We start from the raw sequence: 24158 nt of genomic DNA, 5'->3' as shown, positions 1-24158 counted from the left end.
TATTAATCTTGTAACTCATGCTCTATTGTTCATGCCAGCATAATTCGTCGGGCTATCCTTTCTTCTCTGTTATTCCAAGTGCACATTTCAAATGAACATTTGAATGCAAGAAATTTATAAAACCTTCCAAAGATTACACATAAAATAAACACAGGAGAAACGTTTACCCCATCTCTATATTCTGAAATATTTCGTAGGTCTTAAGCCAAAGCATGCATACATCCGAGCGTACCTAAAAATAGTTTTTTATTTTACAGCAAGTCGAGCATAGCTGTAATTTCCTATTGCTGGAGTAATGGGCTGAAGTACCTTCCCTTTTTTGGAGATGAATTGCTGTAATCTGCTTTTACCGAACAAGTAACTCCATAAATTTGCAGAGTACAACAATCATGAATTACATTGTAGAAGATTGAATACATGAACATACAGTACATTTGTAAACCTACCACATGATCAGAATATATAATTTTAGACAAATGAAAGCAGAAATAATAGTAGATGATGCATACTATCTTTAGCAAGCTGCCATCTTTACTGAATCACAGACTTTCTCTTTTATGATGCATACTATCTTTTATAGTAAAAATTACTAATAACATCTGTGGCATTCAAATTCGTTGCAGACATCAGAGACTCAAGAGTATAGTAATCTAGCACTACGCACACAAGCTGATTTTAGCTATCTGCCTTCTGCTTTTCCCGTCTTTGGTCTAAAAAAATTCTAGTCTTTCCAGCAACATCGTTCGAAAGGACTTCCTGATGTTCAAATTTCTAGTCTGCTATGAAATATTCTACAGGTGATGACCAAGATGTAATTTTATGAGACAATCTCACCAAAGACTTGTTCAAGAAATATATCAACATGCTTAATCATCCCATTCTCTTTCTCTTTTTATTTCCTCCTCACTAATTTATATTTCATGCCTATAAACAAGCTTCCAAAATATTGTAGGTGTATATAATAAGAGGATGAAGTGGACTAACCCGGAAATTTTCATAATACTACTGCTTGCAATCCAAGCAATCCCCCCCCCCCAATGAGTTATGTTACCTGCTGCCAGTTCAAGTTTTCCTAAATTTGAACTTGCAAATTATAAAAGAAATCCAAAATGACATAAAGTCATTTACCACACACCAAACCTAAGAAGTCATCACCTTTTTCTGTCACAGAGTAACAAACAGAATGACATGTTAACAGTGCTAATTTTATGTCAATAATGGCCTCTGAAGCTCGATTTCAACCGCAAATTTTATTCACTATATTATTAAGTAAAGGTCAATAGGGACTATAAAGTTATCATTTGTTTTGGGTTTTTCATAGCAGAGAAATAAAAATATGAATATTGGATGTTTCCAAATTCCTTCCCCCTATCATTTTTCCCCTGTTTCCAAGAAGTTTCTTTAGATAGTAAAAACATGACTCACAATAGCTTTATCAGCAAAAGAAAAATATAAACCCTGTTCCCTTCCAATTACCACTTTTACCTGACTGGAGTCATAATTGATAAGGACTTCTAACTACTCGTACCATAATACACTTTTGGTTCAATATATAATTGCGGCATCCTGCATTCCTGATTCCTAAAATAGGGCAGGGAGATATTCACAAAGAAAGAGAATCTGCCATCAGCCAAACACTACAAAGAAAAAATGTTGTGAAACTGTTCTTCAGACACTAAATGTTTATGAGGTCAAAAACAAGATGAAGTACAGCAGAGGAATTCTCTGACATTCTATGGCAGGGTTACCTTCAGATGAGACTCAAAAAAAAAAAAAATGCACTATAAATGTTAAATAAATTCAGCAACAATTGAACAACTATAATAAATGGCGTTATGATGTTAAAATTATAAACAAGTCATGCACTATCAAATCAATTAGGTTACATGAGAGTGTGCGAGATACAAAGTTGTTCAGCGAGTATACTGTGCAAGAAATGGATTCAGTTTAATTCAACTTTGCTTATTGGGAGTACATATGTGTTATTCATAACATAACAAAATTTTGCAGATATTATGAGAATTACATACATGACTAAATGTCTACATACTTCAAAACTCCACTACCTATATCCCTAACAATATCCCCAAAATCTGGACAAACAACCCAATTCTGAAATGTCTGCAAGCAGATGTTTTCTAGGTATTGACGGACCAGGATTAGTTATCACTATGGGAAATGAACTCAGGACTGTGAAAATCAACAATGATTTGCTTACTTCTTCCAAGAAGCTATGTGTTGCTACCGTGTCATTGTGGAGGGTTACATGCTGAGATAGAGCAGAACAGAGCAGAGACAACCAGCATATCCCATAGGGGCTGGTAAACCCAACATATCTTGTCTTCATGTCTAGGTTTTTGCCAGATGCATGAGAACTTCTATTTTTCCAGATTCGACGCTAGATTGAACACCTAAAGTCAAATTTTCCCAATTAAGAACAGATCTCTTGAAGAAACTACATGCACAACAGATTTACCAGAATCCAATATCAAGTCAATTGACATCCAGAAAAAACTACGGAAAAGCCAATTGAGAATTTAGAGCAGAGCATAATCATCAGAGTGGAGACTATACTTGACTGAATGTGTATGGATATGTATAGGTCCCTGCCTTATAACATGAACAGCATACAAGGCTAATTAAGAATTGTAATGTAATGGTGTTTTGATTTACAAACTAATTACTTGCTACTATTAGGCCATATTTTGTTCACCTTACTTTTACTAATTTCAAATAAGTCCATAAAAGATAAGTTCAATTTAAGTCAGATCATTTCAGTTAAGTTCTATTAAATTCAAATATGAGAAAATCAGGTGAATAGAACGCACCCTTAGTACATAGCATGCACAAGGCCACAAAGGTACACCAAGAGTCCGATGTAGGTGGGCTAAACAAAAGAACCAGAAACAAAGGCAATAAACTTGGTTGTCATCATGAAAAAATTGAAACAAAAACATCTCATTGAAAACTGTGCTCCAATAGAAGGATGCATGTACCTCACAAAATCAATTAGTAGATGGCTGGACACATGCAGCAGCTGAACAAATTTGTGTATTAGCATAATTCTGCCCATTCATCATGAAATATTTGTGCAGGAATAAATATCAAACTCTTCGTGAGATTCGGGCACATGATCTGATTTGAGCTGACACTTCAAACCCTCCAACATACAGAAAACCTCATCCATTCTGGAGTTGGTAGTGTCATCTGCTTTAAAGCTGACGACTTCATTCCCAATCTCAATCCAGCTGTATCCAGGATTTAATTGGAGATCGGTGTCCTTCATCATTTTCCAAACTTTTGCCACCTGGTCCCACATTCCAACTCTTGCATACAACTTTGCAAGCTGCACATGGGTGGCAGCACACGAAGGTTCTAGTGCAAGCCTGTTCTCAGCAGCCTCTATACCAATCCATACATTATCATGAAGCCTACACGAAGCAAGAAGCGAGCCCCATATGATGGCATTGGGCTTTATTGGCATGTCCAAAATTAAATTCCGACCCTCATCAATCAAGCCAGCTCGACCAAGAAGATCAACAATGCATGAGTAATGGCCCAAATCAGGCTCCACACCATATTCTACCATTGAATCAAAATACATATGACCTTGTTTAACAAGTCCAAAATGACGACATGATGAGAGAACACCTAGAAATGTAATACTGTCAGGCTTCATTTTCTGCCTTTTCATCTCCTCAAAGAGATCAATTGCTTTCCAAGCTAGTCCATGCAACGCATACCCTGAAATCATGGAATTCCAAGAAACAATATCTTTATCATGAATCGATTCAAATACAGAAAATGCATCTTCGACATCACCACACTTGCAATACATTGAGACAAGAGCATTGGCAACATGAAGATATGAATCAAAACCCGAAAGAATGGCCAGACAATGAGCACTTCTTCCTTGTCCAAGGGAGCCATTACCAACACATGCACTCAAGAGACTTGTTAGTGTATAATCATTAGGTTCAAGAGATGAATGTCTCATTTGGCTATATAGTTCCAAACAGACATCAACTTGGTACTTTTGAGCAAATCCCGATATAAAAGCAGTCCATGATACAACATTTCTCACAGGCATCTCCTCAAACGCCATAGAAGCAGAGCATAAGTCCCCACACTTTGAGTACATGCTAATTAAAGAGCTTCCAACATAGACATTTACAATCAACCCATTTCTGATAGCTAAGCACTGAAGCTGAGTTCCACAATGAAGATTCCCCCTAAAGCCACAAATACTTAGTGCATGTGGAAGCAATGTGACATCAATTCTAAACCCTTCCCTATGTAGTTTAAAAACTCCTGAAATCACATCATCCTTGAAAGAGAAAGATGGAAGCATTTGATCAGGTGGATTTTGGTTTCCGAAACATGGATTTGCAAATTCATTGGATGCTTTAACTTCACTAAGATTCTTTGAATGCGTTTGTAGCAAGTCCTGAATAAGTTGAAGATGGCAATGTTGGTTATTACTGACATAGGTGGATTTTGGAGACACAAGATCAATAATTCTCAATGCCTTGTTCAGACTTTTGATATCACTGCTTTGTTTTAGTCTATGAATACTGAAGCTCCTGAATTGAGAAAGTGTCTGCAAAATGGTAAAGTACACTACGGATTTGAAAAATGTCCTTTTACACTTCCAATAGCACCCGGAAAGATTCAAGATGTCCATCCCTAAGCTAAGAAAACCAGTCCCATGTTTTGCTCCCTCCCTTGCAGAGAGCTAAAATCACTGAAATATTCTAGAAATAAAGCCTGGCATTGTCAGCTCAATTAAGTAGTTTACACTCCAGACAAAATTGCAGCATGGTGTTGAATGATTTTGTCAAGTAATGTAAAATTTAACATTAGTTAAGAACTTAAGACATAAGAATATGATGTTTCATAATCTAAGAATTTACGAACCCTAAACTTAAAGCACTGATAATTAAATTAGATTAGATCAAATATAAACCCTAGATTGTGAAATTGATATGATGATAACAACAACAAACTTACCTTAGAAGCTGCTTCAATGGGGGATACAAGAAGTAGATTCAACGGAGAACGCTTCAATGGAGAACGTTGAGTGCACTTCAATTAAATAACTCAGACAGGTAGGAAATAGGAGTGGAGGGACTAGAGGCCTTTAAAGCCATGACCCGCCATAATTATAATATGGGTTAGATCCGTCTGATAAATAAATGGGGCGGGTTTTTATATGATCGTCTAATTATGAGACAGGTGAACTTTTATAAAGGTTTTATGTAAAAATGTTTTAAATATTTTTATACACCAAAGCTTGTATCAATTCTTTGTAAGTTTTTTAGATTTTTTTTAAAAAAAAAAAAAAATAAAAAAACAGTTGAAATTACATTAAGTAAACTGAGTTTACAACAAACTAAAGGACAGTAAGTAACATAAGTTACTATTGGCATAAGAAGCCCTTACACAATATCAATTAAGGTCATTAACGATATTTACCTTTAAGTTATTACAACGAGTGAGGATAACGCATATAAGGCTTACCAATATACATTTAAACATGCGATGAGATTATTGATAGAACGAGGGAAGTTGGTGATGATGTTTTGTGTTATGCAAGGTATTTTCTAACATACAATATGAATGTTGCTGAAATGACGGAGGCAATTCAAAATTACTATGTCTTACCCTAAGGGACCCCAATAATTCAAATGGATAAAATCCTCTTGAGATCTATGCTTCATACATGTCAATCACATTTCTCTGTGATCTGACAAAACCATATCTTATACTCCCTCCGTCCCATAATATAGTTCCTATTGTGTTTTTTTCACGGTATTTAAGAAATGGGAGGAGAAGTGGAAAAAAGCTAGACAAAAGTACAAGGCAAGTGGATAATTTAAAGGGGAAAAAGTGCAAAGTACAATTATAGACAAAAGTTAGAGAGAGAAAGTGAAAAAAGTGCAATGCAAGTAGATAAGTTAAGGGTAAATTAGGAAGTTTAATAAATAAAGTAAAAAAAAATAAGGGTATAATAATCTTTACATACTATTCAAAAATAGAAACATGAACAACATTTTGGGTCTCTAAAATAGGAAAACAAAAACTATATTGTGGGACAGAAGGAGTATATATTCTCATACAAGGTCATGATGTTATAATGACTTTTACCGATATCACATACAAATGGGTTAACAACACCTACTACCATCCTCCTTCAACAAGGGTTTATGTAAATCTGAAATTGAAATTTTGCTACATCTCCCAACAAACATAAGTAACACCACTTCCATTAAAGGAACACATTTTTATTAAAATCAAAGAGATTAAAAAAGGCAATTCCAAGAGTCAAACGACTCCATTTCATCCTCCAATTAACCTTGAATTCGACTTGTCTTCGCTTTTCGATCTTTTATATTGGGTGCTTCCAAATTCTAAGTTATATTTTTTTAGAAAAATTCACTTTAATTTATTAATCAGAACTTTCAGCGATTTACTCTCAATAATCGCAATTTACATTTATTAGGGAGCACCATGAACTTTTGGGTTGATTTTCTTCCACAAGGTTGATTTACCAGTGACTTAAAGAAAGGGTGATTTTTATTTTGTAAAAGCCATATGTGATGTGCCGCAACATAATTGGTCCAATTTATTTTTGTAAAAAAAGAAAAAAAAAATAATTAAAAACCCTTCTCAGCCAGCCACCATCTTTCCTCCCCTCAGCCCCAACCCCCAGTCTGATTGAAATTCGACCGCCCGCCTCCCCTAGCAACCGATAACAGCCGGTCGGCCCTCTCATACCCCTAAAAACACTTGGGTGACCCACCTACACCATCGAAACCACCCCCTTTCCCCCATCCCCAAAATAGCCCCTCTCTTCTCAAGTCGATGAAACCGCCCCTCCTCCCTTCCCTCGTCATTGAAACAACCAATTTTTTAGCTCCCTCAATAGGAGATTATTGCCAAGAAATTAAATGTAGTTGTGTTACTCAAGGTTTTTGTGGTAGCTTTTTATAGATTTTTTTTTTTACAAAAAAAATAAATAAATAAATGGTAGTTGTTCTCAAAGTAGTCATTATAATGGTAGTTGTTGGTAAAATTTTCTTAAATTTTCACAAAATTACCCTATATCTAAAGTATAATACTCCCTTCATCGCTTTTTATTGGATACGTTTTGACTTTTACACGTTTGTCAATAAACCTATTTGATTATTATTCATTACATACTTTTTAAAATTATAACGATTGAATATTAATAGAGCATTTGTTGAGATGAATCAAACATGATCTCACCTGACTCTTTTACTTTTGTGAGTAAATTTGAAGATTATCTAATACTCCTTTTATCCCGGAAACATGGCACAGTCAACATTGCACACATGTCAATGCACTACTTTGAATTTATTTGTATATAATTAAATATTAATGAAAATTATAAGTTTAAAAATTATATTTTAAAACTTTATATATATACCTATTTAACAACATATTTTATGATAAAATATGTTTTTATTATGTTAGTAAAAAATTATGATCAAAACTAATACATGAATAGTGAAAAAAGTTCAACGTCTCATATATTTTGGGACGGAGGGAGTATTATGAATAATGTTTAAAATCTAAACATAACTAATTAAAAGAAACGAAGGAAGTATTATGAATAGTATTTAAAATCTGATAATAACCAATAAAAAGAAACGGAGGGGTACCCTACAAAATTAATCATCCTAAAGTTTTTGTCAAAAAAAAAATCATTCTAAAGTAATTGAAACACTTTAATATACATTTTGTTGATACATAACATTATTTTACCTTTAATAATTTTGATCGTATGTTTATTATAAATAGTTGATACTATGAAATTTTATACAATGTATCAATTTTTTTGTGCATATTATTTATAGAATTCAAGTCAATCTCCTAAAAAATTATACCGATTAAAGTGATGCTTTAAAAAATGGAGGGATTATTTTCTTGTATTAAATGTCTGAATTTATTATAAAATAATTTATTATAATTGTAGTTAAATAAAGATATCTTAATGAACATTATTTTTATAGTAATAATTTATATCAAAGTTATCAAAATCGAGATTCCACTTTGAATTGGAAGGGATTTAGATGTGTATGTGTTACTGATGATAGTAGTCGTTTCAGAAGTTTTCCTAGAAGTTTTTATTTCTCACATGAGAAGGTTTTTTCTTGTTTTAGGCTTAGTATATTTGAATTATGCAATTTTATTTGGGAAATTCTACATGGTGGTCTCATGAATTCCCATGGTGGGCACTATGTTTAAAATAATAAAATAAAAAAAAGTAAAAAATAAAAAATAAAAAAAAAAACAAAAAAAAAATTCCCAAAAATTCCCAGCCACCCCGCTAACCCTAACCTTGCCGGAATCCGGCCAACCACCAACTCCCGACCATCGAAACCACCTCCCAGCAAACTCCCGACCACCGATACCACCTCCTAGCCAACTCCCGACCACAGAAACCACCTCCCAGCCAACTCCCGACCACCGAAACCACCTCCAGCCCAACCCCTAACCTCCAATTTCCGAGCAGCCCACCTCCTTCCTCCTCCTCCATAATTTCCGACAGCCCATTCCTTCCTCCTTCCTCCTTCCTTTCTCTTTCCTTTCACTCTCCATTAATTCCAATCCCCTCCACCCAGCTACCCACGACTAACCACGCACCCCTGCCAACCTCCCTTTATTGTCCTCAATTTCTCTCTCTTCGTTTTCAATTTCCGACCACCACCTACCCTCTTTCGACACCGAAATCTCAGCTCGCCCTCCTCGAATAACAGAACCCCTTTTTCGATTTCGAGGGTAGTCGGAAACTGGACAAGGGAGGGGCAGCAGCGGTCAACAGGGGGATAGAGGTGGGGGTAGTCGGAAACTGGACAAGGGAGGGGCAGCAGCGGTCAGCAGGGGGATAGAAGTGGAAGTGGTCGGAAATTGGAAAAGAGAGTGGGAGGGGACAAGGGAAGGTTTAATGAAAACAGTAGTGACATTGTTGACAGCAGGAGAATAAGACACAATGGTAACACAAGCTTTAATCCAATTAATCCAAGTAGCATTAAAGCCAAAGGAGGAAAGCGTAGCCCATAAAAATTCTCATTCAGTGCGATCATAGACCTTTTCCATATCTAATTTCAGAGCTAGCCAACCTTTCTTACTTTTGGACTTATTGTACAAGTTTAGAATTTCATGGACCAACAAAATATTATCCTGAATAGCATGATCTGGGGCAAAAGCATTTTGGTGAGGACCTATAACCTTCTTTAAATAAGGTTTCAATCTGTTAACCAAAATTTTGGAGATTGCTATATAAATAGTAGTACATAGACTAATGGGTCTATAATGACTATCCTTCGAGGCCGAGTGGACTTTAGGAATTAACGTGATAATAGTATGATTTAATTCCTGAAGAAGAATACCATTGTAAAAAAAACCTTTTATAGCTTTACAAATATCTTGACCAATTATGTTCCAATAAAATTGAAATTTTTTTGGGCTATAACCATCCGAACCAGGAGATTTATAAGGGGACATGTCAAAAAAAGCCGTACGAATCTCATCATCTGTAAAAACCATTGTGAGTTGCAGATTATCATCTAGAGAGATGACCGGGTTAATCTAAGGTAAATAAATGGTTTGATCATGCGTATAAGCAGATTTAAATCTATTAGAGAATTCAGTAAAAAGAGGTCTATAATATCGGATGGATTATCAACCCATTGATTATCATCATTTTGAAGACGAAAAATTTGATTTTTACTAGAGCAAAACTTAACTGACTCATGAAAAAATATAGAGTTGCGGTCACCTTTAGTTAACCATAATTTTCTCGCATATTTACCCCAAAATTTTTTACCAAACAAAAGAAGCTTTTCACGCTGACGAATCAGCCGAATAAGGTGTAGACGTATATGGGCATTATTCGGAAAAAGTAGCAATTGAGATTCTACAGAAATCAATTTTGATTGATTCAAACTTAGTTTAGCTTGCACATTACCAGGCCATATTTAGAATGATGTCAATGCTTTAAGTCTGTTTTAGCACGCTTCAATTTTTGTAAAATGCAAAAGAAATGAGAGCCAGTATGATGGGTCTTCCAATTCTTAACGATTATATTATGAGCTTCTACATTTGAAGTCCAGATATTCTAGAATCAAAATGAAGAAAGTCTGGGCGTCATATTATTGTTAGTAACCAAACACAATAGGGGAATGATCTGAAATAGAGAAGTGTTCATATAAGAGAGTAGCATCCGGATATAAAAAAGACCATTGAGAACTAACAAAGGAATGATCTAATCTTTCATAAATAAAGTGGGAGTGAAAAGGACGCTTCCACGAAAAAGAGTTTCCCATAGCAGGGATGTCTATAGCTTGCGTAAACTGAGCAAAATGAGTCTAAAACATCTAGCAAGGGACATGGGTTTTCCACCTTGCTTATCATTAAGTAAATATAAGTCATTAAAATCCCCAATATTACACCATGGTAGGGGAGAACTTGAAATAAGGTCAAAGAGCTCTGACCAAAACATCGTTTTTGAGAGGTCTGAGCAGGAGCATATATAGAATATAACATAAACAAAAAAATATAACATAAACAAAAAATCATGTGTTAAATCATGAATAAGTAAGGATGCAATCCTAGGCTGTAATTGTATACAATGACAGTGATATTAGGAGAGTTATAGCAGACCCACATTCCACGACAATGCCCTTCCGGATTGATAACATGAACAGATTCATAGCCTAAAGTTTTACTCAAACGATGACTATTCGTAGGGGAGCTCATAGTTTCAGTTGCAATAAAAAAATTGGGATTGCTTTTTTTCTTTAGGAAAAATCATCTCATTAATAGCCTGTGAACGCTTAGCCCCTCTAATATTCCAACTAATAATCTTCATAAAAAAAGTATAAGAGAAGGTAAATACAAGCAACATACTACAAGAATGTAGGAACAGGGACCTATACAACTGTAAACAAAATTAAATAACAAAAAATCCCAGATTTCATAGAAACCAATGTCATAAGTTCCTATAGGAACAGTAACAACATAGTTAAGAGCAAATACATGGTGAAGGGGGGAGACGTGAGAAAATAGGTCAGAATAAGAAGGCATCCAAAATAGTTCCTGCAAAACAACAAGAAAGAAAATATATAATTGATCTGAAGAGAATAAAAATAACAAATGAAACCAAAAGTATACCAAATAACAGAAACATAAGTCCAAAATAAGAAAGACAAATAACAAACTGAAAAGAAATAAACAAAGAGAAAATAAGCACTGCCCAAAATAAGCAGAAAAAAGGAAAATGAAAATACAACCCAGAAAGGAAAACTATTGAAAAATAAAAGAAAACTAATGCAACAAGAAGTAAGAAACACTGGACAAAGTGTGCTCAGATCCTAAATACTAGGAATTAGACCAACAAGCGTAGAAGACCCGACAGTAGGAGAAGTCACTTCAACCTTATAAATGAAAAGTATGAGGGAGCATCTAAACCTGTACATAAGGGAATTCATAGAACAAGTTGAAGTTAAATCATATGGGGGATACTCAGTCCAAAGGGAGAAGAGCCAATAATGCACCACACTCAGTCCAAAGGGAGAAGAGCCAATAATGCACCACCCTTTGAGCTTTGAAACAGGCAACCAAAATAGCATAGAAATTCCAAAGCAAAGTCACTTCAACCTATAAATGAGAGAGGGAAAAGGAGCAACAATGCAAAGGAGGAGAAACAAAAGGAGCCCTAATGTCAATCTTACCTGAGGAGGGCATGCATATATGTAATAAATGGCTCAAATGGACAAGTAACCCCAATAAAAAAGATTTCAGTAAAAATCATCATAGCACTTAACCACAAAACAGCAGGAAGTCCTACAATGTAAGGTGGGAAGGCTAACAAAGCATATAACCAATAGAAGACATAAATCATAAGGGAAAAGGAGAAGAGCAGAAAAAATAAAGTATGTTAGTGGATAAAGTAAAATCCACAAATGTCCTAAGTGGGGAAACCACAAATGATCCTGAATCCCAAAAGAGGGAAAGCATATAGCAAAAAGAGAGGGCAGAGAGTAAAGAAACTCAGACCAAAGCGATAAAAAGACTAGGATGGAAATAAAGGCAAAAAGATAAAGGACCCACAACAAGAAAAGGCTAGAAATATGTACATATATCATAATAATTTGATATAGAGGTAGCATCAGGTTATACATCATGAGTACAGATAGTAGAACTATAATACAAAGGAAGAGCAAAAGAAAAAGATGCATGTAAACAGTGGGAAATCTAGCACCAGAACTAGTACATACAAGTACACCAAAATAAAAGATAAGGCTATTACAAATATTAAGTAGGAGAATGGACAGATAATAAAAGATTAAAGGCAGGCCGCATAGGAGAAAAAGTTCAGCAGAAGAACAGATCAGTTTTTGGGGAGCCTCGAAGAAGCTGAGTCTTCAGCATCTTCAGTCCTCCTCCTCTTACCAAATGAGTCAGAGGAGCAAGCAGAAACATCAATCCCCATTAGGGGTGAGCAAAGACCCAGGGTACCCGGTACCGGACCCGGAACCGGTTAGGATCCGCCGGGTCCGGACCCGGAACTGGTCTCACCGGTTCCGAGACCAGGTCCAAAATGTCGGACCCGGTTGTAATCGGTTCCGGGACCGGGTCCTAAAATTTCGGACCCAGTACCCACTGGGTACCCGGTTTAAGCCAATTCCAGTTCCGGGTACCCGGTCCCGGATCCAGACAAACCGAGTACCCGGAATCGGTACTGATTTAGTTATAATTTTTTTTTTTTTTAAAAAAAAAACCCAACAATCCACAGTCCAGTACAACATTAGGCCCATTTCATCCAATTCATTTCTGCTAGGGTTTCTGTCAGCCACTCAGCTTCTCATTTCATCCATTCATTCTAGGGTATTTCATTCTTCTTTGTTTACTCTCGATCTTCTCTGTTCTCCTCTTTTGTTCTCCTCTGAAAATCTCATCCTGTCTTTCGTTCTCCTCAAAATCTCATCCTCTCTTTCGTTCTCATCAACTCCCTGATTCTCTCGGTGTTCTCCGGTATCGAACGACGGTCTCTTTCATTTTGTATATGTAGATCTCTAGTACTGTTTATTGCTGCTTGAATTTTCTTTGGAGATAGTTAGTGTGTACTGTGTATTTGTGTAATGACTTATTAAAGAATCAACTCCCTAATTCTCTCGGTCAGATGGAGAATTAACAAATCAAAAATTGCATTACTTTAATTTCTTGATATTGCACATTTATATGAACATGAGAGTGATTATAGCATTATGATGTGACTTTACTTTAATTTGATATAGTATGATGCAGGAACTTGCTAACTATAGTCCAAAAGATTATAGCTTTAAACTCACAGTATGTAGAAGTGTCTGATTTGCATTCATACTCAATATTCTATCTCACTATGTCTCAAATTCAAGCTAATTTGAAATAATACCGGGTACCCGGTTTTGGAACCGGTTCCTACCGGGTCTGGGACCAGTTCCAAGAAATTTGGATCCAGTATTAACCGGTTCTGACACCAGTTCCAATTCTTAGGACCCGGTTATAACCGGTTCCGGATCCGGGTATTGCAAATATGACCGGGTACCCGGTCTTGCTCACCCCTAATCCCCATAGCATAAAAAAAGCGTTGTTCATCATCAGAGGAGAGGCCTGTATGCTGATTGGAGTTTGTGCCATACTCATAAACAGGAGGAGTTGATACATTTGGAGTAGCAAAATCATGATCCAATAGTTGGTCCATGAGAAAAGGGAGAACTATCATCTTCTATTAGAAGAGGGGATACATCAGCAGCAGCAGAAGGATTTAGAGGGGTTGCCTATTTCATAACATCCTTTATAGATTCATGGGCAAGCAACATTAAATACTGGTTATCCATAGGGACAGAAGAGGAGGAAGGGACATGCACAACCGTGGGACCTGAAGGAAATAGGTTGTTGGGGCTTAATGACAGTAGAACTAGGTTTGAGCTTAATAAGGCCAGGATTTCTAGCTCTCCTAGAGGGAAAAGACCTTTTCCTAGGGTCCACCTTAACCCATTTGGAAGAGGATGGGGCAGAAGAGGAGCCATTTGCTTGCGGATTATATATGCATACTCAAATACAATTATATAAGAAATAACCCATTCCTGATTATTTTGGTTGAAGAGTGTTGCAGTATAACCTTCTCGCCTAATTGGGTCTCACAATTGCTGATATAATTACAAAAATATGATAATGTAAGATTTTTTTTTTTTTTTTTTTTTTTTTTTTTGTTGATTTATCTATCATTTTGTCACGGGTCTTCCTCCAAACAAATCGAAAAGAGAGAGCCCAATTTATTTCATGATAAAAAAAAATGGTTTATTTAGTGAAATTTGTGTAAATAAACCAGCAAAATATCTCGCATTTTTGTAAAATAATTTCACATTTTGTAAAACCCGCATTTGATAGAAGGTGTTGACTTATTTAGATAAATGTCACCACTTTTTTGTTTATCCGAATAATAAAGTTGAAAAAGACAGAAGGGTTTGGAAGGAGAGCGAAAATGGAGAAAATGAAGTCCCGCAGTCTATATATTGAGGATTACCATCGCTATTTCAAAGATCCAGAGAAGAGTAGTTTAACCGTCATCCAACTTAATCAGGTGTACATCACTCACTTGAATCCATCTCCATTTTACATACTGCTCATTCTAATTTCTGGATTAATTAATTATGAAAAGGTAATACAAATGCACGGATTCATGAAAGTCGAGAAGAAGCGCAAGAAGGTTCTGGAAGCATTGAATGGATTTGGCCACAACACGTTGATGAACCCTCTTCGTTCTTCATTATCCGATACTTGTTCATCACCTCATCTTCCTCTTTCCATGGATCAAGTCAACACTGATCTTGATACTCTTCGATGGCGCGATGATGATGACAATGCTGGTTTTGCAGTTCAATCTCTCAAGTCATTCTCTTTCACTAATGATAATGCTGATACCCAGTTGCAGATCACTGCTTGTGGGAAGAGGAAGAGGGTCAGGAAGCCGAAGCAGGTGTTTAACCCGGTTTATAAGACGAAACCCAGATCTAAGAAGAATGTTCAGAAGAGGAAGAGTCTTGCTGATATTATTGCTAATTGGGGAGTTACTCACTGTTCATCGATCAGCTCTTCTGTTAGGGAATTGAAGTAGTGTGAGTTTGTAATGAGGATTGTGCCTGCTAGGTGTTTGTTGATATGTCTAAATGAAAATAGATGGTGATGACTGATGACTACTACTGTACTACTTGTTGGGTGTGGCCCAAATATTTTAGGCCCGTTATTTATACATGTTCTAGAAGGATCTGGAATCAAGCAAGGGTAGTGCTTGCTCACAATTTCTCTAGATTTTTCTACTATCTTATACCAAGTAATATTATGGAAGTTCCTTAACATTCTATGGAATTATTAAAATTGGAAGCAACTACAAGTCTAGAAGATATAGTTTGTGAAAATTGTAGAACATCATGGCTATAAGGATGAAAAATAGAATTCTGGAGTATTCTAGTCATTTCTTTTAACCTAAGACTTGAATTTATATTTGATTCAATATCTTATATATTTGTTATAATCGAATCTCCTTTGTAGATGTCGTATGTCAAATTATTAATGAATTAATTTTACTATTAAAGAAAATTACTCATATGCTAAACAAAACCGTTCAATAATAATCTTAAACTACAATTCGACTAATTAGAATAAATTTATTAACCCAGCAACTCATTATATTATTTGGATGACTAACAACTCCAAAAACCGAAAACATAATAATTAGTCGGATTTTAAATTTGTTTCCCCATCCTAGTTACATTTTAAACACGCATCAATTGGATGGTAAAAGACTATGTCATGACTCTAGCTATAATTAACAAATTAATGTTAGCTTTTCCTTTTCAACTAATTATGTTATGAAGTAGTAAAATAATTATATATTTTTTTTAAAATAAGTAAAATAATTAAAAAAAAAAAATTCCTAAATCTAAACCATGAATGTATAGCCACCTCTCCTAAAACGTGTCTTGAGGTGATGATGTGTGAATATTGGTGATCTTGTCAAAAATCCAAATATCTTTAATTTCGTAATGAAAAAAATTATGAAAATTACATATTAATAAAATCACATTATTACGAATTTAACAAGATCTCACTTGTTTAGTCAGATCAGATCAAATCAAATCAAATCAGATCAGACCAGATTAGAATAAGGTGAACTAAACAGGGCCTAATTATGTTATGATATTAATGATCTTGTCATAAAAACCATTGTAACACCTCGATTTGCTAACTTAACATAAATAAAAATTAGAGGAAAAATAAACAATCTTTGAATAAAATTGCGCAATCATACACCTAAATCAACCTAAATCAGAAGTATTACCGCCACACTTGACAACCTATCAGGTGCTAATTAACTAGCTATTTATACAACTTTACAAACTCGTTATAACAGACTAGTTAACCAAAATACTTGCCTTTAGCTACGATCAACTCTAAGGGTAAAATAACTTTGTACTCTTTAACTTATCTAACTAACTAACAAGTAGTGTAGCATGCTCTTTGTTCTATACCTAGTCTTGAACGGGTAATTCAATTAAAAAAATGATAATAAAGATTGTACTCGTCTGTAACGCCGAGCCTCAAACCAAAAACAAAATAATATTCCTTAACTTTTTGATTTCATACTAAATAATATACCATGATGAACTCGATTTGGTCATATATAGAATATCTTAACTCTTATAGAGCAATAAAACTAGTACCCAAGTATAATCGATTCACAACCCAAAATAATAATATTAGTAACCCTAAAACCTCAATATAGCATACATGCCTAGCTAGAGCAATAACGTTAATAAAAACCCTAGCAATAATACAAACAACTCCAAAATAAGTTTCGTGTGATTACCTAGAGGTATTCTATTGCCTTTGTAATGTATTATAGTGTTGTAATTTATTATGAAAGCAGCGCAATTTATACGAAGTATATTGTTTGTAAAAGATCATTGGAACGAACATCATGCCAGCATATTAAACGAGGTATGATAAAAGTTTGATGGGAATCAAACGGAGTATTAATCAAAGGGCTAAAAGATTTATTAAGAGAATATTGCTTGCTTGATGATAAAGCTTAAGGTCTGCTTGTTCCAACGCAGAGGAACAAAACGGCAAAAGGGATGAAAGTTATTAACGAAACTGCAAATAAATATAATTTGTATAGGATAGAAAAAATAGAATCCTAGATAATAAAAATAAAAACTCATAAAATAATTTTAAAATATCCTATTTTAGCCCTAAAATATATCCGATAGAATCTTAAAATAATCGGGCCACCATAGATGGAGTTACACTGAACTAGAGTCTGGGACGAGACCACCATAGATGGAGTTACACGGAAGGTTTGAGTCCGGCACGAGGTCTTGAACAACACCGTAGATGGAGTTACACTGAACTAGAGTCTGGGACGAGACCACCATAGATGGAGTTACACGGAAGGTTTGAGTCCGGCACGAGGTCTTGAACAACACCGTAGATGGAGTTACACTGAAGGTTCGAGTCCGGCATGAGGTCCGGAAGGCCACCATAGATAGAGTTACACGGAAGGTTTGAGCTCGGCATGAGGTCCTGAACACCACCATAGATGGAGTTACACTGGAGGTACGAGTCCGATCCAAGGTCCTGGAAATCACCATAGATGGAGTTACACGGAAGGTTCAAGCCCGGCACGAGGTCCTGAAGACCACCATAGATGGAGTCACACTGAATGTTCGAGCCATCGATGAGGTTGTTGTTATTAACCAACTCATAATCATAACCTAAAAATTGGTAATTGCTGTTGGTGTCAAAGAAGGTGTTGGAACTACTATTGGTGTTGTAGTAGTTGTTGTTAACGGATGGATCATCTAATAAGTAGTTGTTAATGGATGGATCATAATGAGGAACTGGGGCTCCCTCATTGTTAATTTCTTGTTCGTGATTATTAACGTTTGCCTCCGTATTAGGTATTTCTGCTTCTTCATTTTCTGCAACTTGTACAGCTTTTTTTTCTTTTTTGGCTACTTCTTTGTGATGGATTCTATATATCACGTAATCCAACTGCATCTCATCCACAAAAAAAATTGATTAAAATGATATACTACTTCCGTTACATATAGTATATCAAAAAAAATAAATTATTCTATGATATAATAGAAATAAATAAGTTAAAAAATAAATCTAATAAGAAGCATAACATACCACCATACTCGTACAATCTTGATGATCTCTTTTCCTCTTAGGTGTTACTTTGGGTTCATCATCACGGACTCGTAACTCTAGCATATGCCATTGCGTCTTCTCATCCTTGTCGTCCTTATTCTTTTTATTAGGGTTTATTTTGAAATACACCAAAGCTCTTTGGTGTCCGATCAATGTACCATCATCATCCTTGACTGGTTTGTCTATTCCCGTAGCCTTCCAATACCCGTCTCCGGCAGTTCGATCGGGACGCTTCCCATTCTTATATTTTCTGTTTCTTGATGTGAAAAAATACCACTTTTTATTCTTTCCATTCCCTTGTGGTTTGAATTTGGCTGCATGTTTAAATTATGAAAACAAATTAATAAAACTAAAAAATCATAAAAGCGTCTAATTGCGATATCTAAGAAAGTATGACTTAGACAATATAGAAATAACGATATATGCCTATGGTCCTTCGCTAATTTTTTAATAAATAAAAGAAAAAACACTAAAAATTGAATTTACTACCTCCGTCTCATATTATTTGCAACGATTTGACATAAAATGGAGATAGTATTTACTACGGAGTAGTAACATAGTAGTGTGATTGTACGTACCAGTGAGATCTTCAGGACCGCCGTAGACATTGATATGATCAATTTCATGTATGGGATTCATGGGCAAATCAAAGCCATTGATCTTGGGTTTGAGATAATGATTAATTAGTTCTTTTGTATAGGGTTCAAATCTGTAGCCGGGTGGAAGGTTATCGAACGATTCTCCAGGTTTTTTCTCCATTGGAATATTGGAGATTAGAGAAGGAAATTAAAGCTGTAGTGTTAGAGATTTAGAGAAAGAAAGTTACGTTGTTGATGAATTAAAAAACTTTGATGTAAATAATGATTGCTATAATCAAGATTTACCCTTATAATTCTTCCTCAATTGACTTTTATATTAGGTGGTTGACCTTTAATTTGATCAAGCATGCAACGTGAAGATAGATTTTTGATGAATTTTGATATAATTCTATAGATCGTAGGACACGAGGATAAGATAATTAAGTTAAATATCTTCAAGTTAAATATCATTAAATAACCAAGTATTATGTCTATTACTAATTGATTATTTTTTACAAATTCTATCTATTTATTTTTAAAGGTAAGGAAAAGGACCCTGACTGTATTTCAACCTTCACGATTTTTTTGTCCGTACGTATTTGCGGGCCGGGTCAGACACTTTAAGAATAAACAAATTATATTCTATCTATTACATAATGATATATATTAAGATTAAAATCAAGAAAATCAACAATTGCACATAAATATATCTATGACGCGAGAAAAATATGTAATTTACGAGTTTAACAAGATATTATTTGTAAATTTTAACGTCATATACGATGTACTATACTTACATATAAAGACCGAGACACCTCTAATCTGCATGGTATTCCATCCATGTTAGGATTTTTGTCAAAAAGCTATACATTCTAGGTATAATATCAATACGAGAATTTTATTAATTATATAAACCTGGTACACCATGCACCCAACTAATCTAAGGTATAAAATAATCTCATTCACTTGGTTTGTTGAGAACTTGAGAAGGAGTGGTCCATCTCATCAACGTATAAAATAATCTCATTCTCAATAGCAGATCTTGGACCAAAAGGAATGGAAGGTCAAGATTTAAACCTTAACCTCAGCTCTAGTAAGATTATAGATATCTAACTAACTATGGAAACATAAAGTTTTATATATCAATATATATTAAAGGCAATATATTCATTAGTACATCTAATAATTCTTAAGATAATTATTGGGGGTCACACCTCAGCTCTATGAGTTTTAATAAAGATCCTCTTGTAGTCTTGTGTTCTTCTATAGTTGTTTCATTTGACTTTTCAAAGTCAATGTTTATTAATTTTGACCATGTTTTATAGTTAAAGGAAATTATATATTTTCATATAGAATACCTTTAAATTTGTTTTAATGTTTATTTATTTATTTTATATCAACATAATATAAACTTTAGGATTAAATATTTTATATCCAAACACTTAAATATGCATTTTAAAGGTGAAAAAGTGAATAGAGCAACTAAGACAATGGTGTATATAGCTCCCAAAAAAGGAGTCATTTTTCTTACCACCAAATTAGTTGATGTACAACCTTTAGCCTCAAATAAATGAGTCAAATCAAGATGACTTCGCGTAATGTTTCTTCTCACAACTACCATAAAAATTCCAAATGAAAAATAGAGCCAACAGATAATATATTTAAGCAATCACTAAAAAATCTCTGGTGAAATTCTAATATAGAAAATCTCAATTCCTTGTATTACGGCTCCAAATCTAATAATGCCAAGCTCAAATATTGGCTAACAACAATTTTACAAGACCATTCTCCTTTTTGTCAAACAATTTCTCAGTCCTACACGCAAAAAAAAATTAAAAAAAAAAAACAAAAAAAAAATTAAAAAAAATAAAATCATCAAAAATAATGTATTTGCATGATACCAAAGTTGTGAATGCATTAGCAATAATAATCTATGTAATTCTTATTTCTAATGTAAACATAGGTGAAGGACATAGTTCTCATCATGAACATCAAGGTACCATCCGTAAGAACGTCATAGACGCGCCTCTCCTAACGGGGAAAATTGGTGGTAATCGTACGATTGTGGTTGATGTTAATGGCAATGGAGATTATAAAAGTGTTCAAGCAGCAATTGATGCAGTTCCTGTAGGGAATTCTAATTGGGTCACCATCCATCTTAGAAAAGGAATTTACAGGTTAACATTTTCTTTGTGTACATCATAACCATTACATATATAGGGAACGTAAGTTTGCAACATGATCAAATGACACGATACATAAATTTTTCCTCGATCTTTTGAAGATTTTACAACAATCCTATAAATAATTCGTAAAATGTCCTTAGGCTTGTACCTGTGATTTCACCCTAACTAATATAATACGGTACTAATAATCCATTTCTTTAGAGTAATTTATAATGCATATAGCATACCTAAGGAAAATATGATTACTATATGAATGTTTAATCTTGTTAATTTAATTACGTACATTATTTGCTTAATTAAAATGTATGTTTTGATTAACAGGGAGAAAGTACATATACCCCACAATAAACCAAAGATATTCTTGAGAGGAAATGGTAAAGGTAGGACCTATATTGTTTGGTCTCAAAGCTCTACTGATAACATTGAGTCTGCAACATTCAAGGTTGAAGCCTCAAATTTTGTCGCATTTGGAATAAGTTTTAAGGTAATGTAATTTCCTAAAAAAAAAAAAAAACACTAGAATATTTGATTAATTTTTCAAGTTTTAACAACTTGTTATAATACACAGAATGATGCTCCAACAGGAGAAGCATACACCTCACAAAATCAATCAGTGGCAGCATATGTAGCATCAGACATGGCTGCATTCTATCACTGTGGATTTTTTAGCACACATAACACGCTCTTTGATCAAAAGGGTAGGCATTACTACCAAGGTTGTTACATCCAAGGTTCCATCGACTTTATCTTTGGTCGTGCCAGATCCCTTTTCCATGTACGTATTTTCTATTTCTCTATGTGTCCGTGATAACAATTGTACCCTCTAAACGAGTGGAACACCTAAAACATCTAAACACTTATTAATCAATTGTAGGAGTGTGAGATCTTCGTGTTGGTTGACCGGAGGATAAAGATCCATGGTTCAATTACAGCACAAAACAGGGAGAGTGCAGATGAACCAAGTGGATATGTCTTCAATAAAACAAAGGTTTATGGTACAGGACAAATTTATCTTGGTAGAGCTAAAGGTGCTTATTCAAGGGTGCTCTTTGCAAATACTTACATGTCTGGAACTGTTACATCTCAAGGATGGACTAATTGGAGTTATGATGGATCCACCGAGTAAGTCATTCTGTCACTATCTTATAAAAAGTGACAACTTTTTTTTAACATTCTAAAATAATGCATGCACCTATTCATATACTACCTCCGTTAATTTTTAATTGCAACAAAGGAATATTTTATATCTCACAAAAAATACCCCTTTATTGCACCTAAAAGTTAATGGAGATATTATATCCATTGGAAAGTTATCACAATACGTTTAATGTTGTAGTCTAAACGAGTTTAAAGCCCTATAAGAGACTTGATTATATAAACCGATTATTGTTTATGTAACAGCAACTTATTTCATGCGGAGTATGCATGCCATGGACCTGGATCAAGCACAGGGGATCGAGCTTCGTGGAGTATGCGTCTAAGCGACGAAGAGGCAGCTCCTCTTCTCACCATAAACTTCATTGATGGCAAGCAATGGTTACCAGCATGGATGGATTAATGTGTTTTTTCATTCATTAAAATTAATTAGTAGAGCATTTAAAAATTAAAATGATGAGAGAGTTGTTTGCTGCTTAATATTTGTACGAGTACCATCAGTACAGTGGCGTATCCAGGAATTCCGAACTGTGGGTTCGAAATCTTAAAAAAAAAAAACGATGATCATATTTTGATTAAAAATTCAATACATAAATCAAATTTTTATCACGGATGAATTACACAATAAAAAAAATAAAAAAAAACCTACAAAAGCATTCTTCGAGTTTTCCTACTTTGAAAGCGTGCTAATACATCATCATCACTAACTCTTGCAAATAAGTCTCTCTCAAGATAAGTAACTAAACTATCATTCAATAGTTGATCACCCGTACTATTCCGCAACTTATTTTTTACATAATACACAATTAATTATCAATTAAAATCACAAGTCCCCAATAAACACAAATTTGACAATATAAACTTCTTCTAATTATCAAATTTCAATTAACAGAACAAGTAAAAATTTTATTTCAAAAAAAAAAAAACAAGTAAATTTTTTTTAATTCTAACTTCTAAGTTTCTACAATTCAATTTCTCAACAATTCAAGAATTCAACAATATATCAAAACCATAAACCAATTTAAAAAATAAAACAAGCAAACCAAGATTAAGAATTAATAGGAGTAGAGGAATAAGAGATTAAGAGGACTCACAATTGTAGAAGAACTCTGAAGTCTGAATTCAGAACAGTCGTCCCTCGTCCGTGTCTCCGTCACTCCGTGAGGTCGTCAGTGCTCCCGGTCGCCGGTTGGTGTCTCGGTGTGCGGTGCCGCGACGGCTAGTGGCTACTGGCTAGGGTCATAGGGTGTCAAGGTTAGGGTTTTGGTGTTTGGGAATTTGGGGAAAATAAGAAATGTCGATGTTTGATTTCTGAAATCTGAAATTTGAATGTAAGGAGTAAAAGAAAAAAAAATATAAAAAAAAAGTACAAAAAAAGAGGGCAATAGGAGTCGAAACTAAGACCTAAGACATTAAAAGGGCACGCTGCTCTATTATTCAAAGCCTTACCAATGCACCAAACTTACCCATGTGATTATTATTCTCACAGAAATTTGTATTAACCCTTTTTCTTTTTTTTTTTAAAAAAAAAAATTAAAACTTATAAATTTTTTCCAAAAAAATCTGTGGGTTCAATGAACCCCCCTAGATCCGCCCCTGCATCAGTATACACTGCTCCACTGAACAAGCTAAGGAAGAGATCGTTTCATGCATCCAAGGGCTTTCATTGTAATTAATTTACTTGATCATACTTCCTTTAATTTGTTGAATTGACTCCTTTAATAGAATTTTGGTTGTTTTCTAACCAGTAATTACTGAGTAAGTGAATATGTATGTGCTTCTATACATACATATATTATCTTTTTGTTTTTCTTGATTCTCGAGCTTTTATTAAATTATTGTTGAGATTGCTATCGTGTTTATTATATTGATGGTAACCTCAATTTCTTTGTTTAAACATTTTATTTAGTATTAGTATTAGATATATGCAAAAAAATATTGATAATATAAT

The 24158-nt window shown here is 34.5% G+C and overlaps 4 protein-coding genes across 8 annotated transcripts; 2 read left to right on the top strand and 2 right to left on the bottom strand.

Moving 5' to 3' along the window:
* Positions 1–1839: 1839 nt before the first annotated feature.
* LOC110697288 (pentatricopeptide repeat-containing protein At2g37320-like) lies at positions 1840–5417 on the bottom strand. Of its 4 annotated transcripts, none has more exons than XM_021874655.1 (4): positions 5011–5417; positions 2997–4754; positions 2829–2887; positions 1840–2411 (listed from the first exon to the last, which is right to left on the bottom strand). In XM_021874655.1, exon 2 carries the CDS (start codon positions 4682–4684, stop codon positions 3077–3079), a length of 1608 nt encoding a protein of 535 aa, XP_021730347.1. In that variant the 5' UTR covers positions 4685–4754; positions 5011–5417; the 3' UTR covers positions 1840–2411; positions 2829–2887; positions 2997–3076. The 4 variants fall into 4 exon arrangements, with proteins under 4 accessions (XP_021730347.1, XP_021730348.1, XP_021730346.1 ...); XM_021874656.1 differs by having other exon boundaries at positions 2997–4744; XM_021874654.1 differs by having other exon boundaries at positions 2997–5417.
* An 8659-nt stretch (positions 5418–14076) lies between these two features.
* Positions 14077–15527, top strand: LOC110697428. The gene is made up of 2 exons (XM_021874805.1): positions 14077–14653; positions 14732–15527. The coding sequence occupies exons 1-2, from the start codon at positions 14555–14557 to the stop codon at positions 15185–15187; spliced, it is 555 nt and encodes a 184-aa protein (XP_021730497.1). The 5' UTR covers positions 14077–14554; the 3' UTR covers positions 15188–15527.
* A 1602-nt stretch (positions 15528–17129) lies between these two features.
* Positions 17130–23874, bottom strand: LOC110697286 (NAC domain-containing protein 68-like). Of its 2 annotated transcripts, XM_021874652.1 has the most exons (4): positions 23302–23861; positions 18867–20681; positions 18268–18602; positions 17130–18126 (listed from the first exon to the last, which is right to left on the bottom strand). In XM_021874652.1, the coding sequence occupies exons 2-4, from the start codon at positions 19045–19047 to the stop codon at positions 17473–17475; spliced, it is 1170 nt and encodes a 389-aa protein (XP_021730344.1). In that variant the 5' UTR covers positions 19048–20681; positions 23302–23861; the 3' UTR covers positions 17130–17472. The 2 variants fall into 2 exon arrangements, 1 of the variants encoding a protein (XP_021730344.1); XR_002506479.1 differs by lacking the exons at positions 17130–18126; positions 18268–18602; positions 18867–20681 and adding an exon at positions 22692–22750 and having other exon boundaries at positions 23302–23874.
* Positions 20689–22627, top strand: LOC110697287 (probable pectinesterase 67). Its single transcript, XM_021874653.1, has 5 exons — positions 20689–21043; positions 21374–21536; positions 21621–21827; positions 21927–22174; positions 22454–22627. The coding sequence occupies exons 1-5, from the start codon at positions 20751–20753 to the stop codon at positions 22608–22610; spliced, it is 1068 nt and encodes a 355-aa protein (XP_021730345.1). The 5' UTR covers positions 20689–20750; the 3' UTR covers positions 22611–22627.
* Positions 23875–24158: the final 284 nt, after the last annotated feature.

The sequence above is a fragment of the Chenopodium quinoa genome, unplaced genomic scaffold, assembly GCF_001683475.1.
Source record: "Chenopodium quinoa cultivar QQ74 unplaced genomic scaffold, ASM168347v1, whole genome shotgun sequence".
Lineage (NCBI taxonomy): Eukaryota > Viridiplantae > Streptophyta > Magnoliopsida > Caryophyllales > Amaranthaceae > Chenopodium > Chenopodium quinoa.
The sequence above is the reverse complement of the archived record's forward strand: the minus strand, read 5'-3'. Positions and strand labels throughout refer to the sequence as shown.